The sequence below is a fragment of the Miniopterus natalensis genome, chromosome 2 (assembly GCF_054644295.1).
Source record: "Miniopterus natalensis isolate mMinNat1 chromosome 2, mMinNat1.hap1, whole genome shotgun sequence".
NCBI lineage: Eukaryota > Metazoa > Chordata > Mammalia > Chiroptera > Miniopteridae > Miniopterus > Miniopterus natalensis.
Window position 1 is genome coordinate 173020312 of NC_142082.1, and position 23868 is coordinate 173044179.

The 23868-nt window shown below is 40.3% G+C and overlaps 1 protein-coding gene across 1 annotated transcript in view; it reads left to right on the forward strand.

The window, feature by feature from the left end:
• The first annotated feature begins 1486 nt into the window (after positions 1-1486).
• MYBPC1 (myosin binding protein C1) overlaps positions 1487-23868 on the forward strand; it is a 126550-nt gene continuing 104168 nt past the window's right edge. Inside the window, exon 1 of the mRNA XM_087813799.1 lies at positions 1487-1492. Within this exon, the coding sequence (XP_087669925.1) occupies positions 1487-1492 (6 nt within the window). The remainder of the gene's footprint in view (positions 1493-23868) is intronic.

The window sequence follows — 23868 nt, forward strand, 5'->3', positions numbered from 1 at the left end:
CACTTACAAAGTGTTTAGGCCTTTATCAAAATTATTCACACACTCCTTAAAGGGAGGTAACACTAAGTCTCATCAAGTGACTATATCCAAGTCCAGGATTGTTGGATAACTTTTTTAAATTAAATTTATTGGGGTGACAGTGGTTAATATGAACAGACAGGTTTCAGGTGTAGGTTTCTATTTTACAAGATCTGTATATTGCTCCATGTGCCTACCACTCAAAGTCATATCTTCTCCCGTCACCATATGTTAAGAAAATAATGTTGTTTTCATATTTCTATTATAAGGCAAATAGATCAGGAGATGACTGCCATGGAAGAGATAATTTATTTGACTCAGGTTCTAAGAGTAAGAGTTCACATCATGCCAAGGGGACCTCATAGGGAAGCACTAGGATCAGTCATGAGGCAGATGAGAGGGGAAACTGTGGGCAAGAGCCTTGACTGTAGTTTCTGCAAGAAGAAATGGATGAGGCAGGTGAGCGAGGTTAGGATTGGTTAGTCTGAATGACTGGGTGGTCTCTGGGGCCAAGGGGCTTCCCCTAGTTGTCTGGTACCTAGCCCTGGGATGATTAGGATGGATGTATAGTAGGCTGGAGTATGAGAGCCCTATAAGAGAGGTGGTATAGACTCTGCACTGGTTGGTTTGTATTTAGAAATGGTACCCCCTAGTGGAAGACTCCCCCTGGACGGGTGTGAGGGGGATGAGGGAGGCAGTTGCCTAAGGCAGGGTGACTTAGGCATATTATTGGGTTGTCAGAACCAGGTGTGTCTGGCATATGCATGCAGGGCCGATGTTAAATCATCAAGTTTGCAGAAGCTAGAAACATGGTTAATACAAATGCTCAGTTGTCTCCTCTGATCTGTGACTGTGTTTGCTCTTCATGGTCCAGCAACGGACTACAATATAAAGTCAGAATGGAAAAGGGCAAGAGCAGATAACTTCCAGTCACTTTCCCATAACACACTTCATCATCTGCACAGGAGTGGTGAGACTCCTGCCTGGGGGAGAAGTAAATTCCTGGATGAGCTGATGGGGCCGGTCCTATTCCCATTCTCCTCTGGGAATACCCTTTATTTTGTCCTTCATGATCCCTGCTTCTGCCTTCTGGGATAATCTCCCAGTTTATTTTTTAGTATGGTCATATCTGAAACGGGCATTCAAAAGATGTATTTTCTTAGTACTGAGCAGCATTGTGTTAATACGAGTTCAGAAATCCAAGTTTGCCAATTCCATATTTTAGCATTTGCTACTGACAACACCCCACTTCCTGGTACTAAATTTTGAAGCAGTAAACTTTCTTGGTTGTAGCTAACTGAAATCAGCTTTGACTCATTGAAGTTGGAATTTATTAGATTGCTAACAGAATTTCTGAGAAGCCTGAAGACCATGTAGCCTTTGGGTCATAAAGACGCAAGCCACATCAAAGATCTGGTCAAGTGAGGACCTCTCCAATCACTAGATGCCTCAACTTACGTCATCGCACATGTCGGTGAGCAGAGCTAGCATAGCACCGTTGCTGCCCCCAGAAACTAACTTGCTACAACTGCCGTAGCATTCAGAGACGGTTGTCTACCCTTCCCGCTTCTGTACGCCATAGATACCTATTCAGATTATGGGCAGGGGTCTTCAGATTGGCTGAGGCTTGGTCATGCGCCTATGTTGGCTACAAAAAAAGCTTGAAAAGCAATTATCTGGAACTTTCTGTTCTTATACTGGGAGACTGTTTCTGCATCCTACCAAGACTCATAAGGTCAAGAATTCCCCAAACATAGGAAGGGGTTCACATGCTGGGCAGCCAAAAGAATGACAAAAGTTCATTAGATTTTTAAACTATAATAACAAAGATCAGAGCATGTATAGTTTAATTTTAAAGACCTTTGACCCATCTGGCTAATTTCCCAAAATTCTCTTTGTTCTTAGTACTTCTGAGGTCATAAGAATTTAAATAGTCTCTAAACAACTTTTCTTTATCTTTCTGAGAAGGCAGTTCAGCACAGTATTTAAATTCTCTAGATATCAAGTAAACTTGTAGCATATTTTTATAACTGAAGCTTATCTAAGAAATGGAGGTCTATAATTTCTAACTTTCACAATATGGAAGCTTTATTCATGTCTGTTTCCCTTGTTCAAGAAGTTTTTATAATGTTCGTTTCATAATTTAATTTTATTGGGATGAAGTTTGGAGAGCTGAAAATAATATAATCAACCAGTTACAATTATAACAGATAACTGATGCTGATTCTTTCCCCAAGAGCGTTTTTCTGGTTGCCAGAGCTCACTCCGAGGATGGAGAGGTACATTGGAGGTGTTCAGGGTTTAATGGCCTCTTCGGAGCAGCTCTCAGTCAATGACAGATGGGAGTTCATAGATGCTTACCTCTGCTTCTTTACCCCTTAAATGAAATCATGCTGGGAGGTGTTCTTGCACTTCCCCCTTCCTCTAATGCTGTTCTTGGAACCTCCTCTCAGACTACTTAAGTTGATGCTCTCATCTCAAAGTCAGCTTCTGGAGGAGGGGGAGGACCCAGCACAAGCTATTAAATAACTCAAGGCACTTATGGCCATTCCAATGTATCAATTATGGATGAGAGCCGCGGACCAGCACTTAGAGCTTACTGGAACACTAATATGTTTCCCCCCCCCCCTCTCTCTCTCTCTCAGGCTTCACCATGGGTGTCAGCAAACCCATTTCCCATTTACAGGTGAAGAAAAGGAAAGAATTTATGTATTTTTCTAAAGTCATCCAGCTTATGAGTGTTCCATTGTCTGTCTGTACTCAGGTCCATCTAACCCTTCCTCCTAGGCCACACTGCCTGCTGACGCAAAGACTATCTTAGGCATAGGTTAATATAGGTCCTCTACCTGTGCCAATGCCAGATCTTCATAACATTATCATTCTGGAGATAAATATTTGCTAAGTGTATTCAGTGATATTAACAAAAGTCATATATAAAATAATCACCTACTCCCCATCACTGTTGATAGAAGTGTACATTAATACAGTCTTTGAGGACAATATTTTAAATAAAAAATTAATGTATCTTTTATTTTTATCAAGGTATAATTTTATCATGTATGAAATTTAAACTTCAAATAGTTCTAAAGGGCTTATAATGAAAAACAACAGTACCTTGCTCCAACCCTCCCATTCACCAAGTCTTGCTTTCCAGAGGCAACCACTCCAAACTCAGGTACCTACTTTGTCCGTATTTATGACACGCATCTAAATGAATGCAGGGCTGCTGTTTCTCGGTTTGCCAACTTTAGATAGTATCAGCTGGCATTATCAACACGTAGCTCTTCTGTGCTGGGCTCTCACTTGTAGGATATCAGGCTTCCTCTCATTTTGCTAAGGCACATCTACAAAGAGCTTGTTAATAAAACTTCATGGCAGGTAAATGTTTTTAGCTCCTGCATGTGTAAAACCCTCTTCATTTAACCCCATATTTGATTCATAGTTTTACTAGGTAGATAATTTTGAGTTTCTTCTAAATTTGGAAGGTATTTCTTCATTGCCTTCTCCCACTCACTGTTTCTTGAGACATCAGATGCCCTTCAGGTAGTGGTGCCTTTTCTTTTCCCTTCTGAATGCTTTTGGATCTTTTTTTTTTTTTTATCTTGGATATTCTAAAAAAATTTTATTTGTGCTCTGGCATGAGTATTTTTTTTAAAACATATTGCGATGAGTATTTAGTGGACCCTATAAACCTGGATAATTATACCTATCAGTTGTTGTCATGTCTTTGAAATTTCTTCCCCACTGTTTCCTCTGTCTTGAATTTTGGAATTTCTAACTGTTAGACCTCATAATTGATCTTGTAAGTCTTATTATTTCTCTTCTCTTTTTCATCTCTTTTTGGGATATTTCCTTAATTTCACATTTGAACTCCTCAATTAAATTTTTTTTAGTTATATTTTAAATATACAAATGTTTTATCTTGTGTTCTGACTTTCATTTTTATTATATATATATATATTTTAATCCTTACCTGAGAATATTTTTTCCAATGCTTTTCAGAGTGAGTAGAGTAGACGGGAGAGAGACAAAGAGAGAGAGAAACATTGATGTGAGAGAGACACACCGATTGGTTGCCTCCCGCATACACCCAGACCAGGGCTGGGGATTGACCCTGCAACCAAGGTACAGGCCCTTGGCTGGAATTGAACCCAGCGCCCTTCAGTCTTTAGGCCAATGCTGTAACCACTGAGCAAAACTGACCAGGGCTATTATATTTTATTTTTAGTCTGTGGATCTGTTATCCTCTACTATATTTCTAAGGTTATTACATATACACAGCTTTAAGTTTTCTTCCATTTCCAATATAATATCTTTTCCTTCTACCCCCACACTTATTTTTTTCTATTTTCTTTCCTTCTCTTATATGTGTGACTTTTTTCAAATGTCTGGTGATTCTTGTCTCTCCACTAAGTGTAAGGCACTAAAAAGCTTTTAGGGGTGGAATTTACTGCCTATAGGCTTCACTTTATGATGGCATGATCAGGAGGTAGCTATTTTTTAAAAAAGCCCAAATATCGTCACTTGCAGAAGAATATTACTAGAGAGAGCCTGGAGAGACAAATGACTCATTTTGGGGGTTCTCAGAGCAGGTTGAATATGGGTTTGTCTGGGGATCCCACCATTCAGTAAGCAGATGTTCACTTAATATATGGTTTTCAGTTTCACACTTCACCCTACCCTTCAACCTAAGTTGGAGTCATTCTGATCCAATTTCTCTACATAATAAACCTGTGATCTACTATTAGATGGATTATTTAGTTATCTTTCTGGATAGAGAACATAAGGATGCAACTGTTCCATTTAAAGATTTTTAAGTAATCACCCTGTTTTCAACCCTATGTTGGCCTTAGCCTTCCATGGTACCTGGTGCCTCCAATTCTGAAATTCTCAGGGAGAGAAAGCAGCAAATCAGCTTGGTGTTAAAGTTTCCTCTTCTGTATACTTGTGGGTTGAAGTTTCTCTTCCTGGCCAAGGCAGTTATTATTCTTCCATGGGTCATGTGTGAGTCTGTTTCTATTGTCTATTTTTTCTCTTGGTTGGTCTGGTACTTTTAAATTGAATGCCAGACATTTAATATATTATTTCATCCAGAAAGGATTTATCTTATCTTTGATTAGAAAACAGGTTAGGAATAGAACACCATAATTCAGTCAGGCACTGTGCTAATTTAAGACTTAGTTTTGGGCTTTTTAAGGTATGCACTATTTCCTTTTATGCTATCTCCTAAGGCAGGGGTGGGGAACCTTTTATCTGCCAAGGGCCATTTGGATATATGGGCCATACAAAATTATCAACTTAAACATTAGCTATTGAAAAAGCTCCTAGATTTATTGAATACTGAGTCTCGCCAGAGCGGGGCGAGACTAAATGATAAGTTTTATGCTAAGTCATAAAATGATTTTTTACTTCTGGTGGATTGTTTCAGTCTATGCACCTCAGGAGTCATTGTTCTTGAATTTTAGGGGGAAATTCTAAGAAGACTGATTGTATCTAATCTGCTTCTTTCTCCTTCATTATTGCTCCAATAGTTAAAAAATTCAGAACATCATATCCCAGACATTCAATAACAATAAATCTCATTAATTTGTGTATTCATTTGTCTAAACACTTTAAGTCACATTTTCTGATTTAATTATCCATATTTTGTCTATATTTGTTTTCTGTTTTTTTCTTATCTTTATCAAATATGCTTTAAAAACATTTTTTTAATTTATTGATTTTAGAGAAAGAGAAAGGAGGGAAAGAGTGAAATATTGATTTGTTGTTCCACTTATTTATGCATTCAGTGGTTGATTCTTTTATGTGCCCTGACTGGGGAGATTGAACCTGCAACCTTGGCCTATCAGGACAATGTTTTAACCAACTGAGCTTTCTGGCCAGGGCTCAAATATGCTTTTATATGTATTATTGTCTGCTGTTTCATGGCCTTTTGGGAAGTAGATTGAGGCATAAACTATATATCTATCTATCACATTGCTTATTTTATTCATTGTCTTTTTTTGTAAGCTGACTGAATTTTTCTTCAAAGACAGTGACATGATTTATTAACTTGTGTGGCATTTTTATTAAAATCACTGGGAAATCAACCTAATCTAGAACAAGAAAGTTAAATGATCAATATAAAATACATTAGTGTTTCTTTGACTATTTATAAGGAATTACTATATTGCTGTACTTTCAAATATGTAAGGCACTTTAAAATACAAGGAAAGGCATTAGTTCTATTCACTTGGTCTCAGGAAATTAGTATTTCTTTTAGGTTTCCCTATGTAAATCTTCTTCAGAGGCAACAGCAACCCAATGCTTTTATGGATATTTTTAGAAGCATTTATACGTAGGGACTACATGATATCAGGATGATGTAAAAACATTTTTATAGGGCAAGAATGCCTATCATATCCACTGAGTGGCAGAAGGAATATGTCATTACATCTCATAAAAATATTTTCGCTATCTTATGACCTCCATACTGAATAACTTGTTCAGCTCATTTGACTTGTGGAGTACAAAGAGATTCATTTTCATTGCAATAAATAAGAGAACTTACAAAATTATTTCTTAGATTGCCATATGGCTTTTGATGAGGGGACTGTGACTACCTGAGAAGTAATTTGTAGGAGAAAGGAAATCCTGAGTAAATTAAGTAGGTGAGAGAGCATTACAATGAGGCATATGGGATAGGAAATATTGTTCACATAACAAAATATAGGGCTATTATTTCTTTTAAAAATGTGTGTTCTAAGTTTTCTCCGTGAATGTACACTAGAGTGAGTTTGAATCTTCGGTCTTGGGCAGTGACTTAAATTCCTTGAGACACAATTTATTTATCATTATAATGTAGATATTACTCTTTCAGAGCTGTCCTGAGAGCTAAATGACATACTGACCTCATAAAAAATCATGTTCACTTCAATGAAAAGGGACCCCAAATATAACTCAATCCTTCATTTTCTCAATTAAAAGTTTAAAAAATAAGTTTTCAATTACTTGAAAATACAAACTTCTAGGGTGTAGATTAGTCAAATGACTATGTTTTAGTATAGTAATTTTGTTACTCCTATGTATTTAAAATTGCACATGAAAAATAACAAATAAATAATAATTTATAATTATATCAACAATATAAATATTGTATTGGTTTAAGGAGATGCATGTGGGTACTGGGTTGACAAAGGGTGGATTTGTAATGGTTAATTTTATGTGTCAACTTGACTGGGCCATGGAGTGTCCAGATGTTTGGCCAAATATTATTCTCAGTGTGTTTGTGAGGGTGTTTCCGGAGGAGATGAACATTTGAATGTTGGTGGACTTCATCCAGTCAATTGAAGACAGGACAGGACAAAAAGGCTCAGTAAGAAGAAACTTCTGCCTGACTGCTTGAGCTAGACATTGATCTTTTCCAGCCTTCGGTCTTAGACTGAAACATCAGCTTTTCTTGGATCTCAAACCTGCCAGCTTTTGGACTGAAACTTATACCATAGGCTCACCTGGTTCTCAGGGCTTTAACTCGCACTAGAACTACACATGGGCTCTCCTGGCTTTCCAGCTTGGGGCCTGCCAATCTTGTAATTGTTTAGCCTCCACAATTGTATGCAGTTTAAATAAATGAACATTTATGCAGAATATCCAATTGAGGGGGAACACCCTCTCTTTAAATTGAAGAGCTAGGAAAACTTGAACATGGCAGATGAATTCGACACTGGCACATGGTGAGGTAAGCTTTCTATTTGCCTTCTACAATACGTCCTCTGCATTAACTCTCACGCTCTAGGTGCCTGGAGCTCTCTGCCTGCCTTGCAGACTTCATTGTCCCCTCTGCCGGAGCTCTCTGCCTGTCATAGACTTTTGCAATCCTTCCGTGAATAGAAGCTCTAGCCCCAGCCAAAGAGCCCCTTGTTAATCAGTTCCTATGAACTGACTGTAAACCTGTGGATACAATAGCTGATTAATTTTTATTCTTTTTCCTTCATTAACTTTTTAGATGTTCATTGAACCCAAATCTACCCATCTAATCTGCATCTCATATCTAATCAATATAATATAATCAATTTGGGGGTAATTTTAGAAATAGAAACGTTTCTTTCATGAGAGTATTTCAAGCAAAGCGTGAGCTAAGGATGTTGGCTCTTTCTTACCTAATCCTTACGGTGCAGGATTTTCCATAGTCACTTGGTCAGGGGTCTCTCTGATCACTACGTTTTTCATTAAAAATGGAAGTTACTTCATTTTTTAAAAATTGTACACACATAATTCATACCTCTTGTAAAAAACTCATAAAGTATAAATATAAAGGTATAATAACCATCTTTTATTCTTTGTATTTCCTCCCAAACTTTTTCTTTTTTTAATATATATATCTTTAAATTGATTTTTAGGGAGAGAAGAAGGGGGAGGGAGAGAGAGAAACATTGAAGTGAGAGTGTAGCATCAGTCGGCTGCCTCCTGCATGCTCTCTACTGGGGACTGAGGGATCGAGCCTACAACCTGGGCATGTGCCCTGACCGGGAATCGAACCAGCAACCTCTTGGTGCCCAGGACGGCGCCCAACCAACCGAGCCACACCGACCAGGTGCCTTCCAGACTTTTTCTATACACACATAAACATGCATATGTTTTACAAAATGATGCCATATATGCACACACTATTTGTAATTATTTCCACAGAGAAATATAGACAGAAGACATTTTTCGTGGACAAATAAAGCTTCATATTATCTTTTTACTAGCAGCATGATATTCTTTATGTAGATCTGGCATGATGTATTTAATAGATTACCGTCTTCTCTTGATCTAGGACTGTTTCCAGAAAATTTCCCAGATTTCATATCCATTTTCAACTTTTTTTGTCTTTTCTAATTTTGAGAGCATGTTTATTAAAGCAGGGGCTAGTGAAACAAGGGCAGGCTTAGGATAGAAAAAGCAACAGGGGAGAGCCTGGGCGGGGCTGCTTTGGCTCCCTAAAAATGTTACAGGAAAGAAGTGAGCCCAGCTGGGGCTGCTGTTGGCTCCCTGGAGTCAGAGAAAAGGGGGCTTTGGAGACAGGCTCAGGGGCTTAGCCCAGGAGGAGCTGCCACAGCCCATTGCTCCCCTGGTTGCAAGGCTTGTGGAGTCCCTTAGAGCTGAGGAGATGCTCGCCTGTGGGGGAAGAAGAGGGGTAGGGGACAGGCTCGGGCACGTTCCCAGAAGGGAGAGCACCAATTTTTACCTTTTTCCCAGATGCCAACCTTTTCAGATTCAAACTGCAAGTTTTAGCCATAAAAATAGAAACCCAGGGCACTGACGCCTGAGCCCTAACTCCTGTCAGGTCACATCCTCTGCGGGGTGCCACCCTTTTTCCACTGTGAAACATTATTTGAACAGATTCTCAAAATAGCCCTGCCTCTTTTTAGCATGCCAGCGCCTCCCTGGTGTTATCTGGCCCTCCCCAGTGGCCAGCAAGAATTCTCCACTCCTTGTCCCGGAGTCTCTCTGTCCCTGTGCCAGACCAGACTTAGCAATCGGGGCATGACGTCAGGTTACTGCAGGCGGTTGGACCTTTGGGACAGCAAGTGGGAATGCAGACTAGTGGAGCCGGCCAGCTCCCTGTCTCCACCCACAGCAAGAGATCCCGGTGTCACGCATACAAATGTTCTGAGCCGGGGATAAAAGGTCAGGGGTACAGGCGGGTGGCGTGCTCTAAAGCCAGTCTAACCAGCTTCCACTTTGGACTTGCTGGTACTTATAAGTTACAGAGGAGATTGAGGGAGGTTATAGATTTTTCAATTCTCTAATTATCACTAGACATAATAAAATTTAGTAAAAGTGTGGGCTTCAGAATCAGACAGTCTTAAGTTCAAGACAAGATCTGCCAGTTATTATCCATGAGACCCGGTCCATAAGGCAGTCAATAGCACTCGCTGAGCAAATGTGTTGGATATGTCTGTGATTGACCGTTTCCTCAGCTAGAAAATGAGGGTGACAACAGGACCATGTCACAGGGTTGTTGTGAGGATTACTTGATGAATACATAATTAGCATATAAAATGTGTTCTCTAAAGTAGAGCTGCTACTTTATTACTCTCAGAAGAGAAAGTAGAGCCCTTCTTACCAGAATCTGTTTTACAGTCCCCCTTGCCACACTCAGCTGTTCAACAAATCGTTATTAAATAGGCACTGTGATAAGTACTGGGGAAACACGTTGAGTAAAACACTGTCCAGGGCTGCAATCTAGAAATATCTATTCCTTCATTCATTGAACATATATTTATTTACCACCTATTTACCAGATACTGAACACACAGTCATTTGCCTCTAAAATGCAGGGTGTCCCCCTGAAAATGTAACACACTTTGGAAATGAAAGGTATTTTAATAAACACTTCCTTTATAATTATTCAAAGAGCGTGTATACATCTTTTTGGGACACCCTATTTTCCTTATATGTGTTTACTTACTTTCATCTCCATTGTCATCTTCCTGACCATTCTCCTTGCTTCCATTCTTGACTCTTTAAAATCATTTCACATCCAGAGTGGTCTTTTAAAACAGTAAATCAGATCATGGCATCCCTTTGTTAAAGCATAAAATCCCACTTAGAATAAAATCCAAACTTCTTTCCTTGGCCCACCATGACCAGGCCCCTTCCTACATTTCCAATCTCAGCTTAGCTCTCCCCCAACCCCTGTGTTCCACAGCCTGTCAGTTTCTAGAACCAAACAAGGTCTTTTTCACCTCAGGGCCTTTGCACATGCTACTCTCTCCCCTGGAATGCCATCTCCTAGGATGACAGGCTTTCTCATTCTTCCTGTATCAGCCTAGAGGTCGCTTTCTCAGAGAGGCAACCCAAATGACCATCATTTATTCCCTAACACAGTGTCCTGTTTATTTCCTTTCTACTAGTTTTTATAATCTGCATTTATTGTTTTTATTTATTTGCTTACCTGCATATTGTCCGTCTGTCCCAGCAGAACATAAGCCCATGAAGACAGGAGCCTTGTCTCTTGTTCAATGCTTTCTCTCCATTGCCCAGGACTGAGCCTGTTGCAGAGTAGGTAGGTACTCAGTTTTGTTACATGGAGGAATGCGTGAGGGAGTTTCTATTGTTTGAAAACCTCCAGGAACAAAAATTCCTCCAGGAAGAAAGTCCTGAACCTCAGGTTGGCACATTCTAGGATAGATGTGAAAAGTTATTTTTATGTTGGGCTAAATTAAAAATATATATATAGAATGAGACCTGAAGAGAAGGGAGCCAGTGCCCTCTAGGAGAAGAGTGAAGAGAAGAACACTCCAGCTGCAGAGAATTTATAAACTCGTTTGTATTTGGAGACACGAGTGATGAGTTGCTTTTCCACTATCTGTTAAGTAAGACCTGTTGGTGAATAAGATGAGGACCAGGAGCCTGGATTTATCATCGTAATTAGCTAGTTAATATTTACAAAGGAAAGAATGCAAAAGAGAGGCCAGACATTATAAGCATGGTCATCTGGCGGCTTCACCAGGAAGCTACAGTGTCACGCTCCCCAGGCAAACACTGGTCCATTCCCTGCAAATCACTGGGGGAAGGGATGGGACAAAGGGGGAGATGACGCATACTCAGTGAAGTTGGGTGATGTAGCAAAGGTGCTTGCTTGTCAGTCTGGCCTGGAAAAAGATCATTGGCTAGGAGGGTGGAGCCACTACAAGTGTGTGAAATCTTAAAAAGTTAATTGGTTAGTTTGAAGAAACTCCTGGTTAAAATTTCCAGACAAAGAATTCCCTCTCTCCTCTTTTCTCTTGCTCTTGCTCTGTCTTGCTCCATGACCTGCTGCTATTCTCTCTCCATAGCCATGTGGCCTTAAACAGCCGCATGCCCCATGGTCGTGTGGACCCCACATGCAATGGACTGCAGCTGGGAACACAAGCTAAGCTAGCCAGGTGCTGGACTGGACTGGACTTTAATCTGGAACAGAAACTCTGGGCAGTGGCCTTAATTCCGGCCTGCTGAAGACAAGATTGGACTTCTTCCATGGTGAGAGGAACAGTGATGGGACCTTGGAGGGGAACCCCCTTAATTTTCTATCATCAATAAAACTTTCCTTGAAACCCCATCCTCCCATGGGGACCTCAGGAAATTCTTTTCCTTGCAGCACCCCAAGAACTCCACTTCTACCAATAACAGATTCACATCCTTGCCCCACCACTTATTCGCTGTGTAACCACAGGCAAGCCAGATAATGGCTCTGAGTCCATTCAAGTGAGAAATGGACTTCTGAGTCTGCTACAGAGTAAGTGCTCAGTACATGTTAATTAAGAATTATCTTTTTTTATTCTGCTAAAAGTATTTTTTAAGGCATACCATAGCCAGTTTAAGAGATACCGATAGCTAAAGCCTAGCACAGCACTGGGCATGTTGAGTGTCAGTGGGAGGGCTGATTAAAACACAGAGGGTTGGACCCCTCCAGGAACATTTATTAGCTCTGGTGGGACCTGAGAATTTGCATTTCTAACAGTTAAGTGTCCAGGTGATAATGGTGCTGCTGGTCTGGGGACCGCACTGTACTTGACAATGGTTAAGTATAGCAATTCTAGTGCCAGACTGGCTGCGTTCAAGTCCTAACTACACCTCCCTACATATCTGACCTTGATCAAGTTCCTTAATCCCTCTGGTCTCAGCTCCTCCTCTGAAAGTAGAGGTAATAATAGAGCTTCCCTCCAGAGCTCATTAGGAGCTTTAAATGAGGCCTCACATATTGTAATTAAGACACATGGATACACGCATGGAACAGACTGACAAGTGTCAGAGGGGAGGAGAGTGGGGGGGACTGGATCAAAGAAGACAAAGAGATTAGCCAAATACGTGCAGCCCATGAACACAGACAAGTGTGGCGAAGGCCGGGGGGATGGGGGGCTGGGTGGAGGTGGGCAAGGGGGGAATGGGGGACATCTGTAATGGTGTCAACAATAAAAATTTTAAAAATTAATAGACTAAAAAATGGGACACATTGATTGTTATTTGTTAATAAAAACTAATTAAAATGAACTTATAACACTGCTATCCAATAGAATTTTCTGGGATTATGGAAAAGTCCTATTTTGTGCTGTTCAATTCGGTAGCCACAAGCTATTGAGACTTGAAATGTGGCTAGCACAATGGAAGAGCTGTTGTTTGGTGTCAATTAACTTTAAATTAATTAAAGGTAACATCTGCCCTGATTCCTCAGACATTCTCCATGTGTTTTAGTGTGATAATTAATGTACAATAGTAAATGCAATACAATCGAAAGCATTTCTGCAATGCTTTATATCACTCCTTCAGATTTTCTTCCCCTTGTCCTGCTTTAAGAGCAATGGCTCTGACATCTGCAGTCTTTTGTGTCCACAGTGCCCAACACACAGTGGGTCCTAAGTTAAAATGCAGCCTCCATCCAGGATGTTTTCTAATGCTCTAGGACATGTCATAAAAAGGAAGAAATATCTGTGTTATTGAAAACACACCAATATGCCCGGCCGGGCGTGGCTCAGCAGCTGAGCATCGACCTAGGATCCAGGCGACCGGGGTTCGATTCCTGGTCAGGGCACATGCCCGGGTTGTGGGCTCAATCAATGACTCTCTCATCATTGATGTTTCTATCTCTCTCTCCCTCTCCTTTCCTTTCTCTGAAATCAATAGAGATATATTTTAAAAGAAAAAAAAGAACACATCAATATGATTTAAAAAGTTATTGTCCAAAAGTGTTTTTAAACTAATATTTATTTTGCCTCAATTATAAATAATTCAGTTCTTATAAGAAATTGAAAAATGCAGAATATTATAAAGAAAAAATACAATTCACTCATAGTCCCTACACCTAGAGATAGTCCTCATTAACATGTTGAGGTATATCTTTCTAATTATATGAGTATGAATTCTTTCTTTCTTTCTTTCTTTCTTTCTTTCTTTCTTTCTTTCTTTCTTTCTTTCTTTCTCTCTCTCTCTCTCTCTCTCTCTCTCTCTCTCTCTCTCTCTCTCTCTCTTTCTTTCTTTCTTTCTTTTATTCAACAAATATCTTTGGAGTACCTGCTATGTGTCAGGCTCTTTTCTAAACGATGGTAATATAGCAATGAAATAGACAAAAAAACTTTGCCCTCATGAAGCGTCTAGTCTAGTAGATGATATATGTAAAAATAAAAAATATACCAATATAATAAATATATACAGTAAAAAACATATAAATTTAAAAGAAAAATTAGGCTAATGTTTATATGCGTATGCTGTTTATGCTGTTTTATTGTTTTTTTCTCTTTTCCATTATGTTAGGAAGCATTTTCTAATTTGTGGTCCTTTTAAAATAGGTCTGTCTTTACATCTATTGTCTGCTGGGGCAAAAGGAAAAATACTTAAGTCACATCTTCAGCAACTTTAGCCTGGGTGTGATGTTCCTGAGGGATCGACTGGACTGCCCAGTGCTGTGTCCAGAGCCCGGGAATCCCAAGCCCAGGCCTCACTGCTCACATCCCAAGAGCTTCCTGAGTCTTCAGGCATCACCATTTCATCTTATAACCCTGGAATATATTTTTAGGTCTTCAAAAGAAAGTTATCTGGAGTCATCAGGACCCATATTGTTTGTGGCCCACCTCTTTCTATTTCTGCCTGACTAACAGGGCTAATTGCTCTGCACCTTTGTCGCTTGAGATGAAAAAAATAAAAAACTTAAATCCTGAAAGAGGCTTCTAAGTCAGAGTAGGGGGGGCAGGGCGGGGATGGGGGGAGCAAAGCTCACACCCGGGGGGGAGGGGGGCTTGCAGCAGCTGGACAGAGAGAGCAAGGGCAGATGCTTGTCCTCTTCTGTGCCCTGAGCCATGGCCACCATGCCCCCCCACTTCACACAGACCCCTCTCTTCTTGTGGCTCCTCTCTCATGGCCCCCTATCTTTTGCCCCTTACGGTCTGCAAAAAAGAGGAGAAACAGCCCGCATTTTCTCAACACATCAAGGCAAAGCGCTTGTCTGACTTGGAATAAAAGAACAAATCCATGAATAAATGAAATTGCAGGGTAGGGGAAGTATTACGTTGATGAGTCCCAAGGTGCATCGTCAAGAGGGAACTTCTATTATGTAGGGGGGACCAAGGAAAATGTCGATTGGTCGTTGGTGTCTGTCCATCAAAGGCTGGAGCAGGACAGAGTCTAGAAGTGAGGAAGCATTGTATACAATGAGTAGTGCCACCAGAGCTGCTTTGGGATTTTACTGCTGATAATCCCAGTGACATCTCCGCCCCTCTTCTTTCTTTCCACACCTGTCACCACATCACCCCTGCTGACAGTGCATTCATATTGCTAGTAATCCTATACAAAATACGGCTATTGGCAATGAAAGGCTCTGCTACTAGCTTAAAAGACAGTATAATATAGCATAAGAGTGTGTGGGCCAGCACTGTCCAACAGAAATACGATGAAAGCCGGGAATGTACGTAACCGAAAATTTTCTAATAGCCACATCAAAAAAGATAAAACTAATTTTAGTCATGTCTTAACTTTTTTTTTTTAATATATCTTTATTGATTTCAGAGAGAGGAAAGGAGAGGGGGAGAGAGAGATAGAAACATCAATGATGAAAGAGTCCGCAACCCGGGCATGTGCCCTGACTGGGAATCGAACCCCGATCGCCTGGATCCCAGGTCGACGCTCAACCGCTGAGCCACGCCCGGCCGGGCTAATTTTAGTCATGTCTTATTGAACCCTGTGTATCTAAAATATCATTTCAGCATGTAATCAGTAGAAAAAATTGTTAATGAGATATTTTATATATTTCATGTCTTCGAAATCCAACATGCATTTTATACTTTTAGCACATCTTAATTCTGACTGACCACATTTCCAGCGCTCAACAGCCACAGGGTTGGTGGGCACTGTCTTGAACAGTACAGATGTGGGCTCTGCGGCCAGAGCACCTGGAGGAGTAATCGTGGGAAAGTTACATACCTCTGTGCTTCAGTTTCCTCATCTATACACTGGGGAAATGACAGTCACTACCTTGGTTAGAATTGCTTTGAGGACTACATGAGCGCTTAGAACATCGTCTGACACAGAGCTGGCAATCAGTAAATGTTAGCTCTTATTATCATCAGATATGTTTAACTACATCCTTAGAATGATCAAAGCAATCTTTTGGTAAGCTCTTACTCGCTTTCTAAATAGGGACTGTATGTCTGATATCTTGCAATGATAAAAATCACCTGCAACTTCAGAATTTCTACCTCACGTCAAACAGAAATGACCAGGAACAGTTGGTCTTGTGCTGTGCTTTCACAAAGCTGGGTAACCCATAACTTGACAAATTTCTTTATACTATTAAGTCTGCAAATAGATTCCTATTGAATTTTCCATATAAGCAGTATCATATTTTTATTAGGATATTTACTGTCATAAAATTATCTCAGATTGCTTTTTAATGAGCTCTTAAGAGATTAAAACTATGCTTCATTACAGTAAGAAGATAGCACTGTTTTCTTGAAACTATGGCACATAGCCATAAATTCATATTAATATCACAGGATATATTTGAAGGCCTAAGCACCCTGATATATGAATTATTACTTGGGGCACTCATTTGACCCTTTTGAATAAACAGTTGAGTAATTCTACAACAGTTGTTTTGGGCCACTTAAAAATATATCTTAGAAGTTTCCAAATCTCAAATTCTTTCATTTATTTATGCATTCACACATTCATTTATCAACAATCTGTTTATTCAACAAATATGTATTGAAAGCTTACTATGGACCAGAAATGTGGCTAGAAAATGAGGAATCAATGGTTAGCAGAACATACAGTCCCTGCCCTCGTGAGCTTAGGGTAGAAAGATGTTAATCAACTAATCACACAAATAGAATTGCTAACTAGAGTAATTGCTATTAAGAAAATAAAAGGTTGCTTTGAGAGTCTATGAGGAGAGAATTTGATTTGGTCAGAAAAACCTTCCCCAAGAAAAGTGCTAATGAAAGTGAGAACTGGGGGAGTAAGGGGAGTGAGCTAGGCGGAGAGGGGAGGCAAGTGCATTCTAGACAGAGGGAACTGCCTGAGCAGCATCCTGAGATGGCAGGGGCCTGGCGAAGGGGAGAGACTGAAAGAGAGCTGTGGGCCTGAAACAGAGCGAGGTTCAGCTGCAGAAGTAGGGAGGAGTGGACATCCTAGGACCGGACATCCTAGGTTCTCAACAGCCATGTTAAGGGTTTTATATTTTTTGAAGAGCATTGGGAAACTGTCACTGGGTCTCCAAAACTTGAGGGTGCTTTTCTTTGCTAGGTCAAACCTCACTTTGATTCCTGGTAATTATGATGAAATAAAAATTATCAGGACACCAAGACATGGAGACTAGGTATACATGGCCTTTATCTCCTATAAGTGCAACCCAAAACAACAGCCACACTAACTCCTGCCTGTAGTTTGTTCTTTAGCAGCCCTTCTTCACTTAATCCAACCAGTTCTGAGCCTCAGTCTTTGTGTTTCTCTCCCGGTGTTTAGGAGAACCGACAATAGAGGAGTTTTGACTCTTGAAGAGACCACCTGTTACAGAAAAGGAAGTAAAGCTCTGACATATTTTAAATTAGACCAATGAGTCTCTCTGGGTAGGAGGCAAATAGGAAAGACATGATCAGGTTTGCCTTTTGAAAAGATAACTAGATACAATGTGAAAAAAAAGGGGTGTGTGTGTAGAGGAGGTTAAGAGAGGATGCAGGGAGACAAGAATTCTATTGCTGTCTTCTAGGCAAGAGGTGATGTTAAATGTGAAAACAAATTGATAAAGTTAATAGGTGGTTAGAAGATAAAACCGACAGGACTTACAGATAGATTGGATATAGAAAGTCAGGGAGAGGGAGATGTCAAGAATAACTTCTTGAGTTTTAGGTTGTATAACTGGATGGATAGTTATACTCTTCCTCAAGATATGGAGCATGAAGCAAAGAAGATTTGAGGTGAAAAAACTATGAGTTCAATTTTCGACTTGTGGAATTTGAGATGCCCCAATCATATCCAGTGTGTTAAGGTCTCGGACTAGAGATACACATTCTCCAAGATGCTTGATGGATGTTTCCAATCCAGAAGCTCAAGTACTTCAGTCTGTAAAGTGCTCTGGAATTATTTCTTTGAGGCTCTTCTTCCCTTTATTTTCTGTTTCTTGTTTCTACAACTCTTGTTATTCAGGTATTATCTTTTCTACCCTATTTTTCATCTCCTTTTCTTTTTGCAATATTTTTAGAAGATTTCCTTAAATTTATCATCCAACACTTCTACGGAGAATCAGAAAAAAAGAAATAACTATAGGCCTGAACTGACAGGGATATATTTAAAAATTATCAGACAGACCTGTCTGGTGGTTCACACTGCTATAGACTTGAATGTTTCTGTCCCCACCAAAATATTTATATTGAAACCTAATTCCAAATGTGGTGGTATTAGGAGGTAAGGCCTCTAGAGGTGATTAAGTCATGAGGGTGGGTCCCTCATAAATGAGATTAGTGCCCTTATAAAAGAGACCTCAGAGAGCTCCCTTGTTTCTTCCACTATTTGAAATATGTTTTCTCATGTAATTGAAAAATCCATTTATCCATTTATTTATTCATTCAATGATATTTATCAAGCACCGACAATTTGCTAGCTCCTGTTTTAGGCCCTAGAAATACATTAGTAAACAAAACAGTCCAAGATTTCTGACCTCGTTAGAGCTTAAACTCTAGCAGGCAGAAATAGATGACAAAAAAACCCCCCAAAAAACCATATTTAAAGGAGAAGCGCTATGGAAATGAAAAGGAGCTTGTGGTAAGACAGGTTGAGAGTGCTGGGTGGGAGTCAGGGTAAACCATTAAAGAGGGTGGTCAGAATAAGACCTTGTTGCATAAGCAACATTTGAGAAAAGACTTGAAGAAAATGAAGGTGGTTCTGGTCTAGGTACTAATAGATATAGGATCTCACATGATATCACTAAGACTTATCCTTTACTGAGCTCTGCAATGGCTTCACTCAGGCAGATTCTTCTCCCTATGAGGAGGCTCAGATATTCCTAGTAACTTCAGGATTATTTTACCAGTTTTGCAACTCTATCAAAGAAAGAAAGCCTCATACAACTCAAGAGTAAAAGAAGAAATAAACCTACTAAAAAATGGGCAAAGGACCTGGACAGACATTTCTCAAGAGAAAATATACAAATGGTCAACAGATACATGAAAAGGTCCCCAACATCACTAATCACCAGGGAAATGCAAATCAAAACCATACGTCAAAAAGACAAGAGATAGATAACAAGTGTTGCTGAGGATGTGGAGCAGGGGAATCCCTGTGCACTGTTGGTAGAAATGTAAATTGGTACAGCTGTTATGGAAAACAGTATAGAGGTTCCTCAAAAAATAAAGAAAATTATCTTGTGATCCAGCAACCCTATTTCTGGGTATTTATTCAAAGGAAACAAAATCAGTATCTTGAAGACATAGCTGTCAATGGATGGATGAATAAAGAAAATGTGATGTATATTTGTGTGTGTATATACAGATATAGATACATATACATATGTAATATGATAAATATGTATGTATATCTCTATATATGTCTATATTACACATATATATACATATATACACACATACAATGGAATATTATTCAGCCTTAAAAAGAAGGAAATCCTGTCATTTGCAGCAAGATGGATGAATCTGGAAGACTTATGCTAAGTGAAATACTCCAGGCACAGAAAGACAGATACTGCATGATCTCACTTATGTGTGGAACCTAAAATAGTCAAACTCATAGAAGTAGAAACTAAAATGGTGGTTGTTGGAGCCTGGGATGAAGGGGAGATGGGGCGTTGTTAATTAAAGAGGGAAAACTTTCAGTTATGCAAGATGAGTAAGTTCTGGGATCTAATACGACAATATAAATATAGTAAACAATACTGTACTGTGCACTTGAAATTTGCTAAAGGGGTAGATCGTAAGTGTTCTCACCACAAAAAGAGAAAAGGGAAAGAAAAGATCATGGTAACTGTGTGAGCGGATGAGTGTAGTAATTACCTTCATCATACTGATTATTTCACAATGTATTACATATATCAAAACATCAAGTTGTACACCCTAAATATATATAACTTTTATTTGTCAATTATGCCTCAATAAAGCTGGGGTAGAGGGGGAGAGAGAGCAATTGTCCCAATAATTCTGACAAAAGTCACAGGTTTAGGTCTCACTGGCTTGTTTGGGTCTTGTGACAATCCCTGACCCAATGCCTACGGTTTGAACTATAATCTTATCTTTGAAGTTGGGGTGGGGGAGGCGGGCATGTAGACAATCAGAGGGACTGAGGGTGAGGGTGAGTAGTTTCCCAAGGGATAACTGGGGTGCCAGAAGAAAGGAATGGATTCCGAGCAAGCAAAACAAAACAGAAAGGCCAAAGATTTCCATTATGGGCTCGGCTGGCGAAGGCAGCATTTTCCCAGGTGCCTGAGCTGCTCCTGCCCCATGGTCCCCAGGTGAGTAGGTTCCTGCTTCCAGGTTACGTTTAATAAAAGGTTCCATTCCCTTCAGCCCCGTTCAAGCAAAGCTATTTCTAACCCATTTAACTTGCAAGTTTTCCAGGGTGCTGGCTCCCCAGAAGACGTTTCAATTTGCTGATAGTCTTTAGGTTGCAAGATCAGCAAGAAGAATGACTGCTCCTCATTCCCCAGACATTACAGTTACCAAGTAGGCAAATAACTTCATGTGATTTAAAGTGACCTTGAGCATCTGCTTTTATTTCTTTGTTTACTTTTGCATTTCCAGAAGCTAGTGCCTTGACTGTCGATGCCTCTGCAACTTCCATTCTCCATCTCCTTTTATACTTTGAAAGGGGAATTTGAAGATCCTGTAACTACCACTGCATATCTTTGATTAAATTTTCTTATTTAAGAAAATTGCCAACTTGACTTATATCCTAATTGGAGGGTAGAAAGAGATATTAGTTTTGTCTAAAAGTTAATGATTTTAAAGCAGCCCAAGTTGACAAACTCAGAGAATGAGTTTGAAGAAGGTGACTATTCATGGCTTACAAGTAAAAGTTACAGCTATTGCTTCAATGTGAGATGCCAAGAGGGACAATGTTAGGTGGTGCCTTGGTCTATACTTTTTGAAATTCAGGCATGAGTTGACATATGACACATGTGTAGGTTCACCTGTATCCTACTATAGAAAAGAATTTCCACCAAGAGCATCAATAGTGCCAAGTGAAAAGTCTAGTTAACTTACTTGAGTATGATTTCCCAAAGTGGCCCTCCCCCCCTTAAACACATAATGATTTCCTTCTTTTCTTTAAGCTCCCATCCCCTAAGCTCTCAGCACTTTGGGTTCATTAAAAAATATTTTTTAAGCCACCTTTGCAATCTCCTGAAAAATGTTACTAGAATAACCAATGTAGTCTCTTCTCCAGGTAGAGTGACCCTAAATAACACTCTGTGCCTCAGTTTCCTGATCTGTCAAAGGAGAATAACAATGTACTTACCTCAGAACTTGTTGTGGGGAATAAATAAGTCAACAAATAAGTAAAGTGTCCTTATATGTAGAAAAAGTGTATTCAGTTACTTCATTGTTATCAATATTATTATTGTATGAGATCTGAGTGGCTGGTAGGAGATATTCCAGGCCCAGAATTCTCTTGGGAGGATATCAGAAAGAGGGAGTGAATTAACACTTGAGAGTTCTTGATCAGTCCAGGGTGGATGAATGTGTTACAGTGTCCTTTCTGTATCCACCAGAGACTCAGGCGGACCTTAAACTCTGCCCTTGAGACTTTTCTAGAGTTCACTGAGTCATCAAGGAGATAGATTTCTTGGGCTTCTAACCACTTGCCGTTGAAACTTATAGATCCAAAAGATAATGCCCTCCACCTTATAAGGAGCCCAAAGTAGCAAGGATTTGTTATCCACCACTGCATCGTAATACCAAGAGGCCAAGCTAAAGCTCAGGTGGAGCGACCATGAGAGCATAACTGACGTGGTTGGTGTGGCAAAGCACAGTGTCAGGGGACAGGCCCTGCTCAGCTTTTCATTTGAAGAATGTTAGACCATGTTATTCCTGGGGCTGATTCATTTGCTGAGCAACCCCTGCTCCCCACCCCTCACCCAGGGTGTGATTTAGGCATGGCTGAAAGCACACCGGCTAATTCTCTTTGAGCCTGAATCCCTCCCTGGCTTGCCATTTGAAGATAGTTTGTGGGCACAGAGCTCATTTCTGGAATGCTGAAAGAGCTAAATATCTGCCAGTGGGCGATGCACCAAAGGCGGACCCAGCCTTTTAGCCTTAATGACTGTTTCAGGGTAGGATTTTGCAAATCTATCTTGCTGCATGCTTAACCATAGAGATGGGCTTCTCGGCATTAGGAAGACAAGCCAATTCATAAATTCCTTTTACCTACACTGAGTCAGTTCTCCACGACTGCCCCAGGTTCCTGATTCCAAGTGTAATCCTTTCATGTTACTCCTGCAAATGAACTATGACCATGGAAAGGTCAAGGGCTTTAGATAAAATTCAAATTAATTTTGAAGTAAGGGATGATCTCAACCGAATTTGAGGAGGTCCATTCCTTTCAGCAGCTGGGGTTATATTCTCATATGATATCAAAGTATTCTGTTGAAATGCCAACCCTACGGATCTGGGGGCAGGACGCAAGGTAGATCTACCCAATCGGGAGATATTTTTCCTGCCAGCTCACAGTAACTCACAGATACCTGACAGCTGCAGCCGCCTGGGCCCCTGGCGAGGGCATTGGCCCATGACTCAGAGGGATGTCTGTGCCAGGGAATGCTGCCCTCTGCAACACTGCCCCAGAGATGCCCCAGGAGCAAGTGAGTGGAGCAATGAGTGTGAGAGGGGGATCTCTGGGCAGATTTAGTCAAACCCAGCCCCATATCTGAGTGCAAATAGTGGCATATAGCTACGGAGAGGCGGAAAATGCATGGGCTTTGGGGTCAGACAGACCCAGCCCCAATTCTTGGCTCTCGGTACTTTATATTAAGTCAGTTATTTATTCATTTATCCACTCACTCAGCTATCTTCATCGAGGAGTTACTATGTGCCAGCCACTGTGCCAGGTGTTGGGATAAATGATAAGCAAGGCTGGCTACATAACTTGTGGGGTCAGTGCAAAAAGAAAATGCAGAGCCCCTTGTTCAAAAATTATTAAGAATTTCAAGATGGCCCAGCCAGAGTGGCTCAGTTGGTTGAGCGTAGTCCTGTACGCCAAAAGGTCACCAGCTCGATTCCCTGTCCGGGCACATACCTGGCTTGTGGGTTTGATCCCTGGTTGGGGCACATATGGAAGGCAACCAATGGATGGTTCTCTCTCACATTGATCTCTCTCTCTCTCTTTCTCTTCCTTCCTCTCTCTAAGTATGTCCTCAGGTGAGGATTAATTGAAAAATAAATAAAATAAAAAGAATTTCTTTTTTTTTTTTTTTAAATATATCTTTATTGATTTCAGAGAGAGGAAGGAAGAGGGAGAGAGAGATAGAAACATCAATGATGAGAGTCATTGATTGGGCCCACAACCGGGGCATGTGCCCTGACTGGGATTCGAAACCCGATCGCCTGGATCCTAGGTCGACGCTCAACCCCTGAGCCACGCCCGGCCGGGCAATAAAAAGAATTTCAAGGTGGTGACAGCAGCAACTTAAACCAAGCTTGGGGCCCTTTGACTGTACCACGTGGAGCTAGTCCTCATGATAAACCTTAGGAGACAAGAGGCTTTGTGCTCATGAAGCTGAATTTCTGGGGGAAAATTTATTTAATCATACCAATTAATCTAAAATCATGACTCTCTAAGGACTGTTGAAGAGCAGGAGCATGATGCTATGAATGTCTATGAAAGAAGATGTCAGCTCAGGGTACCTCAATAAAA